General features: G+C 44.9%; 1 protein-coding gene across 1 annotated transcript in view; it reads right to left on the bottom strand.

Moving 5' to 3' along the window:
- The window catches only part of CDH4 (cadherin 4), a 410,770-nt gene that overhangs the window by 51,588 nt on the left and 338,446 nt on the right, over nucleotides 1-20,736 (bottom strand). Inside the window, exon 7 of the mRNA XM_050982105.1 lies at nucleotides 20,257-20,429. Within this exon, the coding sequence (XP_050838062.1) occupies nucleotides 20,257-20,429 (173 nt within the window). The remainder of the gene's footprint in view (nucleotides 1-20,256; nucleotides 20,430-20,736) is intronic.

Genomic DNA, 20,736 nt, shown 5'->3' on the forward strand with positions numbered 1-20,736 from the left:
AATGTTGGGTGTGTCTTGCTGTATTTCCTCCACTTCTCAGACAAAACCATGCTGGAAAGGAGAAGAACCAGAAGCTGAGGCTCTTCACTGCAAGGAAGAAGCAGGGCTGCATGACCAGGCTCCATGTGGAGCTGGTGGGACCATCCTCTTCAGGCAGAATGCAAAGGGATTTAGGACTCTGGTGTCTCTCAGAAGGAGCTGGAGGCTGTGAAAATGGTGTGTCAAGAATTTTGTGAGATGGGTTGACTCCCAGTGGGGAGTAAGGTGAGATCATGAAATGTATTTAATTTTATCATAAGTTGAACTCACATTTGTGTCCCAGAGTGAAAAGGTTTTATCTCACCCCACTAACAGCAGTGTTTACCTCTCTCTCTTGGTTAATGGGAGCTGTATGGATTTTTCATTTCTTTTTTCTCATAGGAAATGTAAGAACAGTGCAGATTTAGAGATGTATTATCTGACAGCAGAAACAAAGTGCTACCTCACACCAGCTGTACAGGTCCTTGCTCTGAGTCATTAAGGTCTCTAACGAAGCCATTAGCCCAGGGAATCACTGATGGGAGCCTTCCCATGGAAAACACAGCACACCCCACAGAGACCCCACTCTCACTGCTCTGTCTGGAACAGAAAATACCATCCTAGGCTGGCACCTTCTCTGGTCTGGATATCTGAGGGACAGGGGTGATCCCAGAGATTCTGTACTGGCTGTGGAGAGATGCCATGATGTGGGCTCCTGGCTTGCTGAGAGGGCAGGGGCAGGCACAGAGGGATGAGATGGATGCAGGAGCATCTCTTGAGGAAGTTTTCCCACCTGCTCTCCTGTGTGCATGGAGCAGAGCCCTCTGCCCTTGGCTGAGCACAGCCCTGGAGAAAGAGGGAATTCCTGCTCTAACAAACCCTCCTCTCTCTCCTGGAAAGCTGCAAACAGAGCTCTGGCCACACTCCAGGGGCAGCAGGAGGTGTGGATGGAGGGTTTGATGGGTTAGCTCCTGCAGTGGCAGGTGGGGTACATTTGTCTGATGTTGTTTTTCAGCTCCTTTCCCAAAGGGAAGGGAATGATCAGCCCTGTACCCAGGGGCTGGGTGTGCTGCAGGACTGGGCCTCGGGATTTTCACAAAATGGGAGAAAAAGCAAACAAAGACAATCACCAGATGGAAACCCTCAGATGGAAGGGGACACAGTGGCTATTTATTTAAAGAGCTGTTAAGTCCTAATGGAAATTTTCAAGAAGCATTCCATTTAGAGCTAGCAGAGGTTTATGTAGCCCATATTTTCTGTTTGTTTTTCACTCGTTTTTCATGTTAAAGAACATTTGCTACCAGTCCTCATCTCCAGCATCTTCAATTGTGTATTCCCCAGCATTACCCTGGTTGCTACGGAGACAACTGAGATGCCACAAACAACAAAAAGCTCTTCTGGTGCAGGAGCAGTGCTCCAAGGAAAGAAATAACCCTGGAAAACATGATTTCTACCAGCCCTTGCACATAAGCATGGAAACTGGGGGACATTTATGGGACAGCCAATGTGCTGGACCCTAAGCCTAAACAAAGTATTTCCCCAGAGCTGCTTCCCTGTTACCAGCTGCTTTTCAAGCTGCACAAAAGCCCCAATCTATATTCCTCTAGACTAGATGCCAAAGAACATTTTCTACCTGGATTTGAATAATGTGAATATATTAATTAAAGTTGATAATGGCTGATAATGATTTCCATCAGCAGTAGAATGTTGCTATATTTATCATTATTTATGAGATCACCGTACCTCACTGTAATTTATACAGAGAAGACTTGAAGTAACGTGACTTGCCATCTTAACAACTTTCCTGATCACCCCTTTAAAGCCACAGAACGTTGTTTTCTCAGAGAACCAGATCAGTATGGAAAGGAAGGAGAAGAGATCAAGCTCCCCATGTTTTGCTTTGATCAGCTCACCCTTGGAAAGGAGTTGAGCTTGGGACTGGCCACAGAACTGGCAAAAATAAGGGGACAATTTAGGGGACAACTGCAGATAAAATTTGGCATTTGTATCAAATATGGCCATTGCTTTGCAGAACTCAGATGTGGTCTGCAGACAGAAGTGGGGCTTAAAGTAAAGAGAGATGTGGGAGGAAGAACAGAAACTCTGTGCCTTGTCCTTTCCAAAATCCATCAGGAGCTGCCCCCGTGTTCCCTGGCCTGAGCAGCAATGCCACAGGGGTTTGGGGCTGTAACCCTCCCAGCTCCCCCGTGGGCTCAGGAAAAGAGCATCTCCCCTTCTGCAGCCCTGAGGGGCCCTTCACAACAGGAGCTTTGGCAGCAGACTGAAGAAGCATCTTGCAAAAGGCAGAGGAGGCAGCAGGAGGAAATCTGGAAGGTGACTACTGCAAGCTCTTGGGCTGGATGGGTGGGGAAAGCCTGGATCCTCCCTCAATGGGGGAGAGGAGGGATGATCCCACTAAGGAAGCACCCAAATCCTCACACAGGGGTGGATCAGTAAGGTCTACAACCCCGTGGGTAGAACTCAGGATTGCCTGGTTCTCAGCCTGGATGCAGGAGGCATTTTTCCTCATTTTTCCTGTGCCTGGGCTCAGTGGGGCTCCTGGTGGGGAAGAACCTTCCAGAAGAAAAATTAGAGAGTCAGGCACTGAATGTCAGGCACTCCCAGTGCTTTCATGGTAGTATAAGCTAAAACCAGCTGAATTATATCTGACTTTAAAAATTCTGTTTTATATCAGGTCACTGGTTATAGACATGCGAGTGAAAATGCTGAAAAAACCCACCAAAATATCAAAGTAAGCATTTCCTATAAAGCAGGTCCTAGTGATATAAAATTTATAAAACATGAATTCATAAAATATGCAAACCAGATTCACTTTTAGCTGGCATAGCCAAAACTCAGAAACATCAGTAACTGACAGACTGAGGTCAAAACAGCTCAGAAAATACAACAAGCAAAAAAAAAAAACCATCCTGGAACCCCCAAATCTCTCAAAGCTGCTGACATCCCTGCTTCTGGTTTCAGCAGGCCAGGGCACAAAGAGAGAACAACAGGAATCTTCTTAAACATTTGTTGTTAAGGTAAATCTAAAGTGATTGTCTAGCACAATGTTAATTACATTGTACAGCAATCAAAACAGAGACGCCGAGTCTAATGAATCCCTGCTCTCACCTTTGGAACTGAACTGGAGTGTCTTGTTCACCTCCTTATTAGCCCATAAATATTCTAATTAGGAAGCAACTCCAGATGAATAGGATTAGCAATAAGGACATTTTAGACTAGGTACACAAGAGATACTCAAAACTCTCATGTCTTATCTAAGGCTCTCCTGACATTTATAATCATGTAGAAACGCTAAATTTACATAGCTCTGCCTAATTAGACATGGCTGCAATTATGTTTGTGGGCTTCCTTTTTTTCCTGCCCAAGTATAACTTACACTGTCAACACAGGAAGCAGGAACTGAATAGAAGCTCAGCAAGAAATAAAAGTGTTTTCTGCTATGTATTTTTTCCTGGTTTTAATTTGAAATTCATATTTCAAAGCTTTTTGGTTTTTTTTTCCCTTTTCAGATTCCAGGCAAAAACTGGCTATTATGGATCCAAGTCCAGACTGCTGCTGCTTTAGATGTAGGAAATGTGCTTTTTTAAGATCATCAGCATCCCAAGAGCAGGCACTAAGCCAGGCCAAATTCTGCAAAAGGTGACACGTTCTGCCTGCAGCAGGTGGGTCACTTCTGCTCTTGGTGACAGCAAGAAACCAAGAAACTTGTTTCCTTTGAGGACTGTAAGGTCCCTGAAACTCCTATCCTGTTTATGAATTTTCCTAACTGCCCTGGGGTTTTTGATTTCAGTCTCTCTCCCCAGCCTGAACTTGGCATTTCTACAAGAATGCTGTGTTTATCTTCCTTGGCCTTCAGAAAGCTGGTGGGATGCAGGTAATCCATCACCTTGTGTTTCTGTGCAGCAAATGTTGGCATTATTGGGCAGAGATTTGATAAATGACGTGTACATTAGAAAACTGGATTTCAATATATTGTCTTTGATGGCCATAATCACAGATGGAGTTCTTTCACCTCAGCTCAAATATAAATCAAGGTAAGTTATATGCACTCAATTCAGCATGCTCACAAGTTCCTCTTTCAGAAGAGAAGCACAATCATGGAAGCTCACCTGTGTCAGCAGACTCACCTGCACAGAGCTCAGGCTGCAGCCAAGACAGGTGGAGTTGCCCATACATATAAAAACCCTCAGGCCTGGGGTATTAGGGAATTCCCAGGACAAACATCCACAAATCCTTTTTCTTGACTGCTAGATGCTTAATTATCTCTACTACTAAATGTTTTATTACAAAACCAGCATCTTATCTGACTCCCACATCATGTTTCAAGCTCCATGCCAGCGATCAGAGAATCATGGAATCATTGGAAGGGTTTGGAAGAGACCCTAAAGCTCATCTCCTGCCCTGGGCAGGGACACCTTCCCCTATCCCAGGCTGCTCCAAGCCCTGTCCAACCTGGCCTTGGACACTTCCAGGGATAGAAGTCACAGCTTCTCTGGGCACCCCGTGCCAGGACCTCAGCACCCTCACAGTAAAGATTTTATTCCTAATATCTAATCTAAACCTTTTTCAGTTGGAAACCATTAAATGGCTCATGCCAGCAGAGTCACAGAGCCCTTGGAAGCCAGGCTGCCTGGTGGCAGAGGTCAGTGGCTCCAGGCAGAGCAGGACTAAAGAAAACTGTCTTAATAAAGACTCCTGAGGAATGAGACAACAACCAAAGAAAAGGATGAAAACCTCCTGTTTCTAGCTTCACTGCTTGGAACGTGGGAGAGGTGAAAAAACAACAGTTCTGCTCCAGCAGGTTTATAGAAGCCAAAATTAAACAATTAGGAAACCAAGTCTCCTCCTTCAGCAAACTGAGGAGAAGCAGATCACGCAGCAAACTGACCCTGTGAGCTCTCCAGGCTGCACCTCACAGCCCACGCTGGAACATCCAGCAAGGCAGCCCCAGAGCCCAACTGCAGCCTCCCAGAGAATTCCACACCCCAGCTCCATGGAGCTGGGAAGCAGAGCTGTTCCTAAATATCTGCTTCTCAAAGGACAGCCAGCAGGTTTTCTCTGGCCAGGACATCAGCCCTGTGCCTGCTTCCTTATCAAGCTTCTTATCAGGGCTTGTATGGGTCAAGGCACTCAGATCTGAAAGTCTCTGATGACAGCCCAAGGAGCTGAAACAAAATCAATAACCATAGAAACCCCATCCCATCCCCTGCTCTGCTGTATTTAAGATCAATCAATATGCATAAAGGACCAGGGCCAGGCACATCTGCACTACTTGTGCACATAATCAACTTTGTCTTGTCTCAGCTTAATGCAATTTTCCACCATATTAGCAGCCTTTATGATGTCCTGTCTTCTCAAATAGATGTGGTTCAGAATCACTGCATAGCTCAAGTGGATTATTGGAGCTGCACACAGACCCACGCTGTCACACTTCCTCCCCCCCAGATCCACTCTTGGGGACAGCCTCTCCTCACTCCACTCAGGTTGGGATTAGAGCCATGTTTAAAGGAGGTGACATCCGTGGTCACAGCCAGCTTCCACCAAAACCTCTGGCAGAAGAATGTGTGTGTGTGTGTGTGTGTGTATGTATAATTAACAGACTGGGAAAAGAAATGAACAAACTTATCAAATGCCATGCTGAAGCATCCATTAAAAACTGCACACACTTTTAATGACTTGGGTGAGGGTTGCTGTTGCATAAATTTATTTAACGTTAATGTCCCCAGTTTGCTGTAAATTTCACACTGTGAAATTACCAGGGCAGTTCTAATGGAGCTGAAGACTCCAGCTGCACTCCATGATAAAGGAGGAAATAATTATGAATTCCTCTGGGAAGCCAAAGAAAGTCAAAGATCTCCTTCGAAACTGCTCCCAGCTGAGCTGCTCATCAGCCAGCTGAGGAGGTGCAGAGCTGGGGGAAGTGGGACGAGCAGGACGCTCCCGCTGACGACGGCGCTGCCATCAACTGACATTTAATTTGGAAGGATTGAAAGCTGGTGTCTGCAACAACTTCTGCCAAGAAACATTATGAACAGTCAAGACAGAGCATGGAAGTGGTTTTATGTTCCAAGTTGGGATGATACTGTGTAATTTTACATCTAATCACCTCGCGCGAGACAGAACCGGCACACGCAGCTCCAAGAGCTCGTGCCTGCAGCTCTGACAGATGCCTGGATCACGAGAGGATGCTGCACTATGTGTGTTGCTCCAACTAGGATGGCATTCTCTATAACCCTTCAAATCCAGAGCTAACAGCCTTTGCAAGAGTTTACAACAGTGGAAAAAGTAAACTCCTCTCTTCTTCCCTCCTTAACCTTCTATCCCTACAAATGTCTCTTCCTTCTGTTTCTGTTTCTCCCTCTTATCTTCCTGTTCCTTCTTGTTTCCTCCACACCACCACGGACTGCCCTGGCCAGCAGTGCTCTCCCTGCAGCAGGAGAGCCCACCTGGACAGTGAGCACTAGGGCACACCTAGAGACCCCAGCCCCTGCCTCCTCCCCACCACCACTCTCCTTGCCTGGCATCCTCCCTTCTGTCAGCTTGGAATTCAGGCCCCCAGAAGCAAACCAATCACAGCTCACCTCTGAGTACACCTCTGAAATGATAAAACAACTCGTTCCTGGTAGAGGAATCAGAGAAATGTAAGAAACAAAACCACCTAATGGGGCAGACAGGCAGTATTTATTCAGTTCCTCCCCAGGCATCACTCATAATAACGTCTTGCAGTGTACTTCAGGCTTGTTCCCCAAGAACAAATATAATTCTTATTTATAATGCAACAAAGGATAAAGCAGGTTTCCTGATTCTGATAAGTGACTCTCTGATTATTTCTTCAATAAAAACTGTCACATCTTTCAGATTATTCTTTCATGTTTTATTCTGGTTTGGAACAGAGACAGCACAGACGAGCATCTCTGCGCCTTGAGTCACTTGGTTTATTTCCTCATTTACAGAACCTTGGGACCTGCTGGAAAGAATTTCAGTGGTGCTTTAAGGAGTTCTGCACTCCATGGACTGGACCTGGGCCAGTCCAAGTAACCAAGGCCTGGCCCAAGGTCACCCTTTATCAGGCAATTGATCTGTGAGATGAAAATAGGGATGGAGGGAGCGAGGCGTTATCACCGTGGATGGTGACAAGGGGCTCTCCTGGAACTGCAAACACCAGCCCTTCCCAACAAACAGCAACCCAAGATGCTGCTGGGGAGCCTGGCAGCAGAACGCCTCCTCAGTGCATCAGCATGCACCAGACACTGGCTTGATGCACTGAAATGGGGTGAAAAACGTGAAATGAAATGTGATCACCTCTTTGGACTCTCTGCTTGCATTCCAATTTCTCTGCAAAATACGTGCCATATTATTTACTGTGTCTTCTTTTAAGGTATCTGTCACCATATGACTTAGAAACTCCAAACATACTAAGAATGGGATTTTCTGTGTCAAAATGTCCCATTGAAATTCAGACACCTCCTTCTCACAGTCTGTGCAACACTGCAAAGCAAACAGGGCCCAGACCTTATTGGGAAAAAATCCCCAAACAAATGTTGTGTTTATGTAACCATCTATTTATTTAGGGCCACTTCAATCAGATACAGCTGGTTAGACTTGAAAATAACTGCATGTGAAAATGCAAACAATAATTTATGTAACTTTAAATGAGTTTTTGCAAGATGTTTTTGATGCATTTTCCATGAATGCTCCCCTGCACATCTGGATATGAAGTCTGTAATTTAGCTTTCCTTAGTCCCCATGGAACTTGTGTGGAAAGGACTGTGCCCCTCTGTGAACTGCCCTGGCACAGAGTCTGGGGTCAGCAGAGTAGCACAAAACCCATTTCTCAAATGTGTCAGTCAGCCTTTGAAGATGCTGATACTGCAGGCAATGGTCACTCCGAGTTACACGAGCAGCTCTTATGGCAAACACTGGAATTAGTTTTCAGAAGAACATCCCTAAATACACATTTTGATATGGTTGGATGACAGTAGTGGCAGAGACCATACAGAGAGTTGAAGGGGCCTGAGGATGAAAACTGGTGGAGAATATTATGACAAAATGATTTTTCATCACAAGATGCTAAGAGTGAAACTGCTCCCAAGGATGGGCACTTGAAAGCTCTCCCTCACTTGGAATTTATTTTTACATTGCAAAAGAGTCCTTTTAAAAATGGTTTTAATGGTCTGAGCTAACTTTGACAAAAATTGATCTTTCGAAATGTCAAATATCATTTTAAAAGACCAATATCAATGCGACATTTTTGCAGCTATTAAAACAAAAATGCTAAATCTCTCCAGATTTTATTTTCTGACTGGTAATTACAATTCTAAAAAATCATTATTTTCTCCTAATCTGGGGGTGGGGAAAATGTTGTGGGGCGCTTCCTGCTTAATCAGGATCATCTGCATAAATGATTGCTATGCTTTAGTTTATAATCTGATGGGTAGATCTGAGAGATTCTCCTGCTTTTTACTTAGGGGTTCTCAGGGATGTGGCCATGGCCAAAGGAGCTGAGGGTGGGCTACCTACCCTAAGAACCCTCTGAAGCCCTGAAGGTCACCCTGCAGGCTGTTTTTCTAGGGAAGTTTGCTCAATTGCTTTGTCAAGAGCTGATACCCTGAATCACGAGGCCACCCAGCTCCTCTCCAGCACTCACTGGTGGAAGCTGCTGTGCTGCTCATCTGTGGAGCAGATTTTCTGAGAGTGCACAGCACTGGTAACCTTCCAGATTGTCTCTTTATGCCCAAATATGCTTTCTTTCAAACCACATCTAGCTGCTGATTTACCAGCAAATACTGTTCATTATCTTCTCTGTCAAACATCATCTTCTGATATCAAACATATGGGGGGGGGGAGGGAACTGCAGATAATTTACAAACCTAGTAATGCATTTCCCATCACACTCCTCTCCATTGCCATGGCCACAAAAAGATGGAATCAGCCAAGATGAAAGCATTTTCAGGGCTGAAGTTTAATGGCTAAAATAATTGCAGAAACATACACATCTCCACAACAAACCACTTCCAGAATGAGTAATGCGTGGAGTATCCTCTCATCTACCACTTCACATCAGCACAGGCTCCCCTGTGAGCAAAACACACCCAGTACAGGGTAGGGTGTTTTGATCACAGCAATCTCTGGGGCTGGGCCAGCCCCACTCTGCTGAAAGCAAACCACAGGGCTGGCCCTGAGCTCAGGAGACAAGGATGCTGTTCTGACCTCTCTGAAACTCACCTGCAGAAGGTGATCACTGTGATTCCTAAGCAGGCATTTTATTTGGCATGTTCCTGCTTGGGTGGCATCAAACCCTCCCTTTAGGATAGCAAATACCTGGCAGAAAAGCTTCCCACCTCTACAAGAGTCATTTGTTGTTGACTTACAGACTCTGATTCCCATCCTCAGAGAGCTGCAATCAGTCTGGTCAGTTCACCCCTCCTTGGGCATCTCCCCAAACCTTAAACCATTAAAACAAAATCCTCCCCTATAAGCTGAGGTGAATTCCATGTTGGTATGAATAGAAAACTACAATCTATTTAATTTTCAGGCATGTATAAGTAAGTTGGAAAGACCAACTTATTGAACATCTGGATAATATGAGTCACTGCATTTTTATGCAATTAGTTCCTCTTCTCAATTTGAGCCATCAGATTTAAGGTCACTGAGTATGTGACCTGTTTACTTTAACTGAAAGCCACATTTATTTTCCTGGAAAGGCATTTAGAACAGAAAGCATTTTAAGTGCAAAAAATGAATAGCTTGAATAAAACATAACTGTACTGACATGAACTCTATTTAATGAGGATTTCTTACACAAAGTCCTCAGAAGTTTTCAGAAAACTGGAATAACAGAACAACAATGAAAAGAAAATATTTAGCCTAAAAATGAGAAGAAAAATGGTGAGGTTACCATGACAAAAGAACAAACTGCCTCAGTGCTTCTGCTCTGCTACTACAGGCTCCTAGATGCTTTAATGTGCAGGTCTGGGAAGAATAAGACACAGATCCATCCTGCCTGCATGCTGGCCTTATCCATGAGTCCTCTCTCAGCCTGCAGTGAATGCAGAACAGCCCAAACCTCAGTACCTGATGCTGTGATTATTTATAGCCAGCCCAGCCATGCTCACAAGTGTCTAACAAGAACAGTCCTCCCCTTCAAAGAGCCACCTTCTGCCACCTTTCTGGGTACTAATTAGTACAGAACTCAAGGAAACAGACAGGATCCGTGATGCAGAACAGCAAACACCCACATTTTGGTCCCTGTGCACACATTTCTGTATTTTTGGAAGTATTACATCCTCTGCAAATACAAACACCACGATCTTGACACTGTTCCAGATGAGATGTACTATAAAAACTCCAGATACACCACAATTTAAATAATACTTTACAGAGCATGTAACAGCCTCTCTGCTGTTTACACTGAGAACTTCCTATTTTAAGAATATTTCAGAATAAAAGAGACTGTATTTGGTTTTCTGACAGTCACAGTCCTTTGCATTCAAGCTGCCTTCTTCTTATGCCCAGTTAAGAAAAGTAACTGATGCAGGGTGAAACAGCCCACAAACTCACTCATGCTCTGGCAAACGTGTTGAAGACAATATTTAAGCAAGAAATGGAGCCAAAGATGCTCACAGGAATGAATTCTGCTATTAAAAAAAGTAGTACTAGGTCTAGGAAGAAGGAGTTAACAAAGCCTCTCTTTAAAATGCTAATAACAGACAATGGTCTGTGGATAAGTTAATTAGTGGAGCCAGCTTGTGTTTAATTATTTCACTTGACCTGGTGCAGATTTAGACAATAATCCCTTTAGAGAGGGGAAGGGGCTTTTGGAAAGTATGTGATGTACCAAAAGAAAAACTTTAAATCTGCCTGAGCTGAGCAGGTAGTCTTCTATCTGAAATTGGAATGATACACTCTTCTCCACTGTAAGACAAGCTCAAATAGAAAAAGAAATGCAGGTCTGAACCAGAGAGATTATGCTAAGGACCTGGTGAGCTTTCCACTCCAATACTTAACTTTTTTTTTCCTCCTCCCTATTCAGCTGGGATTTTACTACTGAATAATGTATAAACCAACCCACTGTAGTCAGAGGTGGGATTTCATGAGGAACTTGAAACAAGTGCAACCAGACTGTACCAGAACTCTCTGAACATATTAAAATGTGTGTGAAGAAAGAAAAGGATCTATAGACTACTAGTATATGTGGAATTTTCTTATAGGAGAGGCTCTGAAGATTTCCATATTTAAAAGGAGGAAACTGATTAGGTGGGGTGTCAGTATTCTTGCTTGGACTCTATAATTGGATCCAATTAAACTCAAAGCTTTGTTTTATCTGAATAGTTCAAGCCCAAATCATGCAGCTTTTCAATTTGGTAATATCTCTTCAACAGCTCACCCAAATAGGAATAAAAAGCCATTACAGTTCCACATGTGAGTCAGTACAGCCTCCTCCAGAGGCTCCAGCATCTAAATGCTGGCAATACTGAAAGCAAGCCAGGTGTAGAGAGAGAGCCTAAGCCAGGAAGAATTTAAAAACCAAACTGGGAGCTACTCTGGCAGGCACTAAAGAGAGTCATAGGCACTGTATGAGTGGAGGAAGTTCCTCCTTTCAGCCAAAGGGCAGGACTCACTCTTGGTGGAATCAGCTCCATGGGAGATGTAAACTGGCTGTAGTTTCCATCCACAGCCCAGTTCTGAGGCTGGAGCATCCTCCTGTGCACATCTTCAGGAAGGACACACAGTGCCCTGGGACCAGGGCAGAAAACCTACACAGCAGACCAATAAAACCAGCCCTACTGCTCTGTGTGATCCTCTCTGATGGGGAATGAAGGCCTTAGGACAGGCCAGGGCCAAGATGAGTGCAAGCAGATCACACAGCCAGGCTGAGCTCACACAAACTCCAGCCAAACTGTGCCAACACAGTCTCAGTTTGTACACCCTGTTACACTTGTGTCCTGATATCCTCCTGGTGTATCTTTTTGAGAGATAAATACCATGGCTGTTTTGCTGTCTGCTCATAGGACTCCCACAGGTTTCAAGCTATTTACCAGCCTCTTTCTTTGGAAAGCTCTTTTATTCTTTAAAAGTGTCTCCTATCATATCCATTTTTTTTTTCTTTTTTTCCTACTCATGTTATTTTCTTCCAAGGCCATGGCTCAGAGCCCTTCTCTATCAGTTTTTCTAGTCTATCTAGCTATCAGGCTTTTTTAAAGGAAAAGTAATCAAAAACCCTTTCCATACACAGGAGCTCTAAAACTGATTGCCAGCTTCTTGTTTAGAGAGTTGCAGCAATCATGCAGAAGAGCAAAAGGTACAGATCACTGCAGAAACACCCACCAGAGAGACACACAGGGACTGCCATTTGAGGAGCTCAAATGGGGAGACATATTCCTTCTGGGAATTGTGACAAGGCTTCAGAACCACTGGCATTGTTCCCTTCTTAATTAAAACAAATGGTGTGATTCCTGTGACAAGGATTTGCTCACATCTTTCCCACCCTGCAAGAAAGGCTATGAGGGATCTCTTGAGCAGTGCTGGACCAACAGTGCTCAGAGCAGATTTGAGCCCTTCCTCTCTGCTAACTTCTGGTATCTCAAATTACTGCAAGTGGCCCTCCACTGAGTGCATAACACACTTGCGAAGCACTAAACAGGGTTAATAAAATGATTCTTCTGCACTGATGAGGGGTAGTGCTCCTCACCATAATTTGCTGAGAAAGGTCATTCTTGTCTGTAATGAGAAAATGAAATGCACTGGAATGATGGAGCAAACTCAAATCAGTCCTATGTACAATGCAGAAACATAAACCAGAATCCAGCATAAATCTGCTGGCTAAATTCAGCTTATGGCTAATCAGCTCTTCCTTTGACAGGATATGCTGCTGTGGAAATGGGATAATTTTATAACTGAATAATTTAACCAGTTTTATCTTTAAGTAATGATTTCAGGCATATTAATACATAAAGCTTCAGTATTTACATTTTCGTTACATGGCCCTGAAAAATTACAAGGTATCAGGGATAGCGTAGCATTCACCAGAAATGATGTGCACAGAGTGGATTTCATCCCTCAGAGTGACTTTGTGTTCCACAAATCCCTGGGATGGCACGTGGCTGCCAGGCAGACAGTGAGGGCAGAGCCTGTTGTGTGACAGCAAGGGGACAAACTGCTCCTCAGTGGCAGAGGGGCAGAAACACATTAGGGCCAAGGCTGGAAGGGACAGGTAAAACACTGTCTGACAGAGCATGCTGAAGTATTTTACCTGCTTATCCCTGCTAAGACTCTGGTAGTTTATGACTGCCTTGAAGACATGTTCCACAAGGACTCCCAATCACTGCTTGAATGCTGTGAGAAGTGGAGAAGCCACTTAACCCTGGAAGTCTGTTCCAGTCCTTCATCATCCCAGTCACTTGGGGAATCTGCAAGTCTGGAAGCTAAATACAAGCACTTGTGGTCCAAATTCATAGAAATGGATGAGCCTTGCTGGCAAAATAATTCCTAATCCCTCACTCTGGTTCTCCTCCTGTGAGTTCAGCTGTGGAGGCATTTTTCTGCATGTTCTGATGCAGTGATAAGGGAAGTTCATCTTGAAAAGCAAGATACTCATGGCTCTGCAGAGTCTAACAACCTTATTTTAGTTCTTCTCTGGAAAAAGCAGTGACAAGAACATGGAAAGCAGAATCCCTCTCATTTTAAAGAACTCCTGTAATAGATACAAATAGCAAACAGGGCTGATGCTGGATTGTGCATGTCAGAAGGTGAGGTGCTTGTAGCAATTCTGCATTACTCCTCTCTGCTCCTCAAGGAAGGCTAATCTGACTGAGGAAAATGGGAACAGGAGCTCTCAGGATGCAGTCAAGCCATTTGGATGTCACTTTCCCTCATTCTCTCTATTCTGTCAGTACACACACACACCAGTGACAATGTGCCCAGGTAAACTCATCCATCACTGGTGTGGTGTGGGATCCCTCAGCCTCACACTGCAGCAGATGTTCCTCCAGCCCTGCTCAGAGAAGCAGAGGCAGCTTTGCAGAACATCACAGTGATATGCAGTGAGGGAAATAATTACACTGGCCGTGGTAATTTAGAACATTTGCTGTATTCCAGGGGTGGATGAAGGATTGAAAGCTGCTGGACTCCACTGCCAGGGGAAGTTTCCTGGTACAGAAAGCCAGGCTCAGCCTGAGTTACCTGCTGGCTACACTTGGATGATTGTCTGGCTGGAAGAGACAAACCCAGACTGAACCCACTCTATTTGGGGAATCTCAGACTAGTGGATGTCTGTCTGTGGGAATGTTTCACAGGAATCTCAATGGCTAAAGTCATTCCTGTACCAGGCAATGCCTTGTTTACTCCCAGCCAGCATCTGAATGAACAAGAAGGTTTTGAAAAGCTATTGCCATGACCTGGAGATAAATGTACCCAAAATAGTTACTGCAGATAGTAAAAACCATCCCTGCTCAGTGTTTGGAGTAGTGTACAGTTGTTTTTTTTTTAATATTTTATTTTCCTTTAACACAACATTTCAAATTCTGCACTATCAGAAATGTGTAGCTGCACCGAACCCAGAGTTTTGGAAAAGAAATCAACTGTCTCTGCTAATAAGAAGAACTTCTCCTCTTCCCCACAAAAATTCTGCCATTTCATTCATAAATAAAATAAACCTCTAACTCAGTTGTTGGCAGGCTCTCCCTTTTATCTTTCACTCACTTGAGAAGGACCAGCAACATCACATTTTCAGAAAGCCAAGTGCAGTAATCATAGAATCGGATTTCATGTATTTTTAAAAGCATTTGCAGCAGCAGAGACCCAATCACTTTTAAAAGAAACACAAACATACAGAAATTTGGAAGAGGCAACTCAGTGCTCCTGACTGCCTTCATTTCTCCAGCACCAGATGAATGTGCTGGGAAGGGACTCCTTTCTAAGGGACATCTCAAAAAGTTAGCAACATTATACTACAAGCACCACAGTGCTGAAATACTTATTATCTCAAATAAACCTGGATGACATTTGAGATGTCTCAACATTTATTGGCCTGCCAGCAGAGCCTGGGATCAATCACCTCCTTTTCTCTCTTTCCTTCTTTTTTTTCCCCTCCTGCTTGCTCAAAGTCCGTGTTCATAAAATATTTAGGAGAAGCTCTTCAGAGGATGTTATTGCCTACACTAGAGCCCCACTGCAGGTTTACTGTGCTACTGAGACAGATTTTGTGCCACCAGAGAAATCAAAATTGGTCATGGGGTTGAGTTACTGCACCAGGAGCACCATCAGACTGACAGTCTGGGCTTGATCCCAGCTGGGACACTGGGCTGAGGGGAAGGAACAAAGGAACATGTGGAACAGAGCTGGTCACTTTTGAAAGGTTTTACAGAGAAATGTTACTTTTCAGGATGGAAAACAAAAATGTGAATGTTCTGCTTGTGTCTGAGACTCATCTGACCCTTTCTTACCTCTTGAAATTTTCTTCCCAGTAGGAAAAAAGATCCCCAGATTAAGGAAATGTGGAATTCAGACGTGCTGCTAAATGAAACTGTCAGTCTGGCAGCATCTTGTGTAGTACCACCCACCCCTGCAGCAGCCTGCCATAAATGAAATCAGCTTCCTTCCTACCCCTGAACTTTGCCACAACCTGCTCATCTCATGCATTCACAGCCTTCCCTATAATCCACACATTTTCTGCTCCCACCATCACACCATTTTCCCCTCCTAATTTCATTAAATCAGCTGCAGATTTCCTATGCTACTTCGATGTTTTCCTGCAGCCAGTATCTGCTTTTAACCTTCTCATCAAAAACCTGGCTGTCTGAATGTACTTCTGAACCTCTCACGACCCTAAATCCCATAATTTCCCCCCTTAGTTCAAGGGATGGGTGTTCCTTTGTTCCACCCTTGGCATTTCTCACCCTCAGGCATCCAGGCTTACATCAGGCTGTTGCTAAACTGTCTTCCTTTAATAATTTTTATGAAGTGCAGTCCAATTAACTTTATCTTCCTTGGAGATCCATTCAATTAAGTGCAGTCATAATGAGTGAGTGGACACAGAGCATTGTCACCATATTTACATCCAGATTAATAAGAACCAGGTAAGATAACTTTAAAGCCATCAATATTTTAATACTTTGGCTTTTGATTGTGCTATCTTCAGTGTCAGGCACATTTAGGAAAGACCAGCACAATTTGAGAGGCTGAGTTTTTAATTTCCTCCATGGTTTGTGGAAATGGGGGTTTAGAAACAGCAGCAAAAATACATGACTTGGTCTTAAAATAGGTTTCTCACAGATCAAACAAAACACTTGTCCTGACACAAAATAAGCTAAAACTTCATCCAGTTCATTCTTTAATGGATTGAAGGTAATTTAGGAAACCAGCAAAGAACCTATATTTAAGTGGAGATGCTGAGAACATCAGGAAATCTCATTCAATGAGCATGCAACAGAAATGCTGAGCTAGGAACACCAGTTCTGAAGTGACTTTTCTCCCTTTTGAAAGACAAATGCTGGATCTGGAACATGGACCTGTCTCTCAGATATGGAATAGCTCCAGAAGTTATTTTTATGCCTGCTTTGCACTGCAGAAGCAAGGGAGAAGGGTCCAATGGAGACTGAAAACCTCATTCTGTATCACCACAGCTTAACTTAATCATGTCTCAGGCACTGATAAATGTGTCAATAAGCATTTGGAGAAATAACTGGTATCCAGGGAATTTATCTTGGTTATAGGAGTTTCAGCTGAATAGGTCAGATTTGTTAACATTTTAATTTACACAAATCTGCATTCCAAATATTGCTCTTCGTCTCCTTTTCCTAACGACAAGGAAATGTCAGCAGCAACCCCAAATTCACTCCTCTAATAGCTTCCTCAAGTTCTCAGGAAAAACAAACAAAAACAAAAAACCAGTCTGTGGTACAGTAATGGGGGTGTTTAAACATAATTTTCAAGTCAGATGCAATATAACTTTATGTTAATAAACCAGAAAGTTTTGCCAATTCCAGATGCAATCCTGAAAGCAGGAGAGAGAGCTGGGAATAAGCATGCCCCGTAGCTTCAGGGCAGCCCCAGGATTGTGCCCAGAGCTGGTTGTTCTGCCTTGATCCAAGTGTCCCTTGCCCACCCTTGTACTCAGCCTGGGACACTCAACACCAGATTTCCACAGACAATGTGCCAGCTGTGATTTCCTGGACCCTGTGCACAAGGGAACTTAGACGAAGCACATGGTTCCCCTGCAAGTTTTTAAAATACTTCAGATGCAATGAGAGAAGCAATAAAAAAGATTCTGCCTTATCTTTTCCCCCTAATTATCACCTGCCTCTTTTCTGAGCTGATTTGCTGAGATTAAAACCTCTCTCCCACCAAGTTATCCCAATCTGAGTTTCTGAAATTAATACAAACCGACGACCTTTCTCTGCCCATAAAGCCCAGCTCTGAAATGCTGGCCCCCACTGATGGCAGGGGGGCAATAACAGTTCTTTCATTTCCATAAAATCAGCATTTTCCTGCCAGAACTCCAATTTCTTCTCTGAGTACTCTGCTACCATCCCCCTGGGGGCTGCCAGCAATCTCTCCAGCACTTGTTTCTCCTCTTCCACTGCAAGCCTGCCGCAGGCTCCAGCACTGCCTGGGATCACCTACCTGCTTAAGATTCAGCCAACCTCCCAGCTCTTGGAATAAAAGGAGCAGGGAAAGGTCAAATCTGCCCTAGGTTGTGCTTGCAGAGTCTGCCACGTCAGGTGGGAAGGAGCAGGTGCTGGAGCTCCTCCTGCTCCCCCAGCTCTGCTTCCTGTCCTCACACCTGGAAAAGCTCTCTGCTCTCCTGACCTTCTCCTTGGAAAGCTGTTCCACACAGTGTGTCCCCCCTGGGCCAGCTCACCCTGAAACAGTGCTGAAGGTGAGCTCTGTGCTGCTCCCAGCCAGCATTCCCATCCCCATCCCATCCCATCCCATCCCCATCCCCATCCCCATCCCATCCCAATCCCCATCCCATCCCATCCCAGCCCAGCCCAGTCCCCACCCAGCCCATCCCACCGCACCCAGCACCATCCCAGCCACAGCCCAGCACCCAGCCCAGCCCCAGCCCATCCACATCCCATCCCAGCCCATCCCATCCCCATCCCATCCCCAGACCATCCCATCCCATCCCAGCCATCCCATCCCAGCCCCATCCCCATCCCCATCCCCATCCCCATCCATCCCCATCCCATCCCATCCCCATCCCCATCCCCATCCCCATCCATCCCATCCCATCCCCTCCCATCCCATCCCAAGTGTCCTGGGATGCCCCTGGGCTCCACACATGCTGCTGTGCTGCTGCTGGGGCTTTTATCTGCTCTCAGCAGCTGCCTTTGGGATTCCTCCCCGAGCTCTCTGAAGCAAAAAGGCAGCCCCAGAGATGGGAATGAAACAGGCACAATCCCTGACTGGAGCCTGGCACAGCATCAGCTGTGGGGCCTGAAGTGTGCTGCTGGTCTGAAGGGCACAGGAAAAATCTCCAAGGTTCTGGAGGCTTCACCTCTCAAAGTTTAGGTCCCAGCCCACATGTGGGGACTTCTGCTTGCCCTGCCATTGCCACAGGGGAGGAAAGGAGAGAAAAAAGAACAAAACCAGTTTATGGTGCCTTCTCCCAGAAACACAGCACACTGGGCTCTCCCAAATTGAACACTCCCACTGGATGTGCTGGCTCTGGGGACTGCCTGACAATAAACATCTGAGCCTCAGACTAAGCAAGTCCTTCCTTCCATACTCTCAGTGGCCCATTGCTCCCATCACTTCTTCCACAGAGCTCTCCCAGTTGCACTGAGCTGAATTCCATCACCTGCACAGTCCAATGGGGAATAAAAACAGAACTGAAGTTCTGGGGTTCTCTCCCTTTACACCCACTGACCCCATCCCCTCCTTCCCCGCTCACTCCATCCCACCACTGACACTGCACTGATTTTTGTTCAATGTGTGAAGTATAAATTCTTTGTCCTTGAGCTTCACCCACAACCAGAGGAGGCAGAGCTCTGAGAATCCCATTAAATAGTTTACACTGGCAGAGTATTATTTTGTCAGTAAAAGTGAAATTTCTGCTGCACTTGGAAAAGCTGCACATTGTAAAATGCCAGAAAGAAGAAGCACTAAAGGCAGAACATCACACAAACCCCAAATCACTGGAAGACAGTTTGGAAGACATAGTTTGGAAATGACACAAGGACATGAAGAGTGCTGAGTGCAGGCTGTGTTCCTTTTCCAGGGGTCACACGCAAAGAACTAAGAAAGACAGCTCTAGAAAGGGCTATAGATGTGTGGCACTTTATCTCCCCCCCAACAGAAGAGGGGACAAATGACCATTTATTCATCCCCCTATGCCTCCTGGAGTATTTTTCTACATCTTTGAGTTTTACAAACTTAGGAAAGGAAAATATCAGCTCCTGTAGTTTGAAGATACTCTCAAGGTTTCATTGACTGATATGGATTAAGACAAAAATATCACATCAAAGCCACGATGCCCCAGAGTTGCTGCAGAAGCAAAGACTGTGATCTCCACACCTCAGCTCCAGCTTTTAGAGCCTTGGCATTAAAGACAGGTGTAGGAGTGTCGGGGGTAGGACGGTCAGGACAGACAGAGACCAGAGAGCTCTGAAGCCAGGTCGTGGAACTTAGGGTTTATTGCAAAGGGCCTGGGTGCAGGGGCCCTACTGGGAGCTGCCAGCCACAGCTCAGAGCAGGCCTGAGAGATGAGAGTGGTAAAGAGGATGAGAGAGAGGATGAGAGGATAAGAGCGAAGTTCCCCTTACAATACAACACATCTGCTTCTGTGCTGAATATTCTAATTCTCACTAACCAATCTAGTACAATATACAAATCCTACAGCATTTACATACAGCCTATAAGAATCATTACATCACCATGTTGTGTTACATTTTAAACCCTAAAAACTCCTCTTTGGGCCCCTCTGCCAAGCCAGCAGGGTCTGCTCTGACCCTTGGACCTGTCCGCAAGCAGAGGGTCTTGTTTCATCAAAAGGGGATTACCTTCAGCTGGCCACTCCATTGTTTTCCAGTTGTTCAGTAACTAAGGTATCTTCAACTTGCTTTCATTTAAATATAGCTTCCATATTCTCAAAATCTTTTGCCAGGCAATCATATTTATAAGGCTTTCCTGTTTCATCTTCCCCAACAGACAGGGTCTGTGCTTTTCACATCAGCAACCCTCAACACACACCTGGTGAGACAGTGTCAAACTCACCTCCCTGTCGAGGCCAGCAGCCACGGTGACGATGTCCCCTGTCTCGCTGTTGATGGTGAACATGTTCTGGGAGGGGCTCTGGGGGGTCTGGGTGACGATCCTGTACCTCACCATCCCGTTGGCCGTGGTGCCGTCGTCCGCGTCGTTCGCCGTCACCGTCATCACGTAGGTCCCTGGGTGCAAGAGTTTAAATGAGAGATGTGGGACTTAAACTCTCTAAAATGCAGTTTATTACATCTAAGATGTTATAGCAGTCTAGGGTCATGGGTGACAGAGCCTGTGCTGTCAGCTCCAGCTGCAGGCAGGCCCAGAGACTCTTTTTGGTTACATTACTTTTCTTTGCTGAGCATCTTAATAGAGAAGAACTAATCTACACTTTAATTTATAGCTTATCATAACTACTATAATTACCATATTCATGTTACTATTCTCCAGTCACTAAAAGTTACTACGTTACAGTTTAAGCTAGAAGTTGTTTTT

The sequence above is a fragment of the Serinus canaria genome, chromosome 20, assembly GCF_022539315.1.
Source record: "Serinus canaria isolate serCan28SL12 chromosome 20, serCan2020, whole genome shotgun sequence".
Classification (NCBI taxonomy): domain Eukaryota; kingdom Metazoa; phylum Chordata; class Aves; order Passeriformes; family Fringillidae; genus Serinus; species Serinus canaria.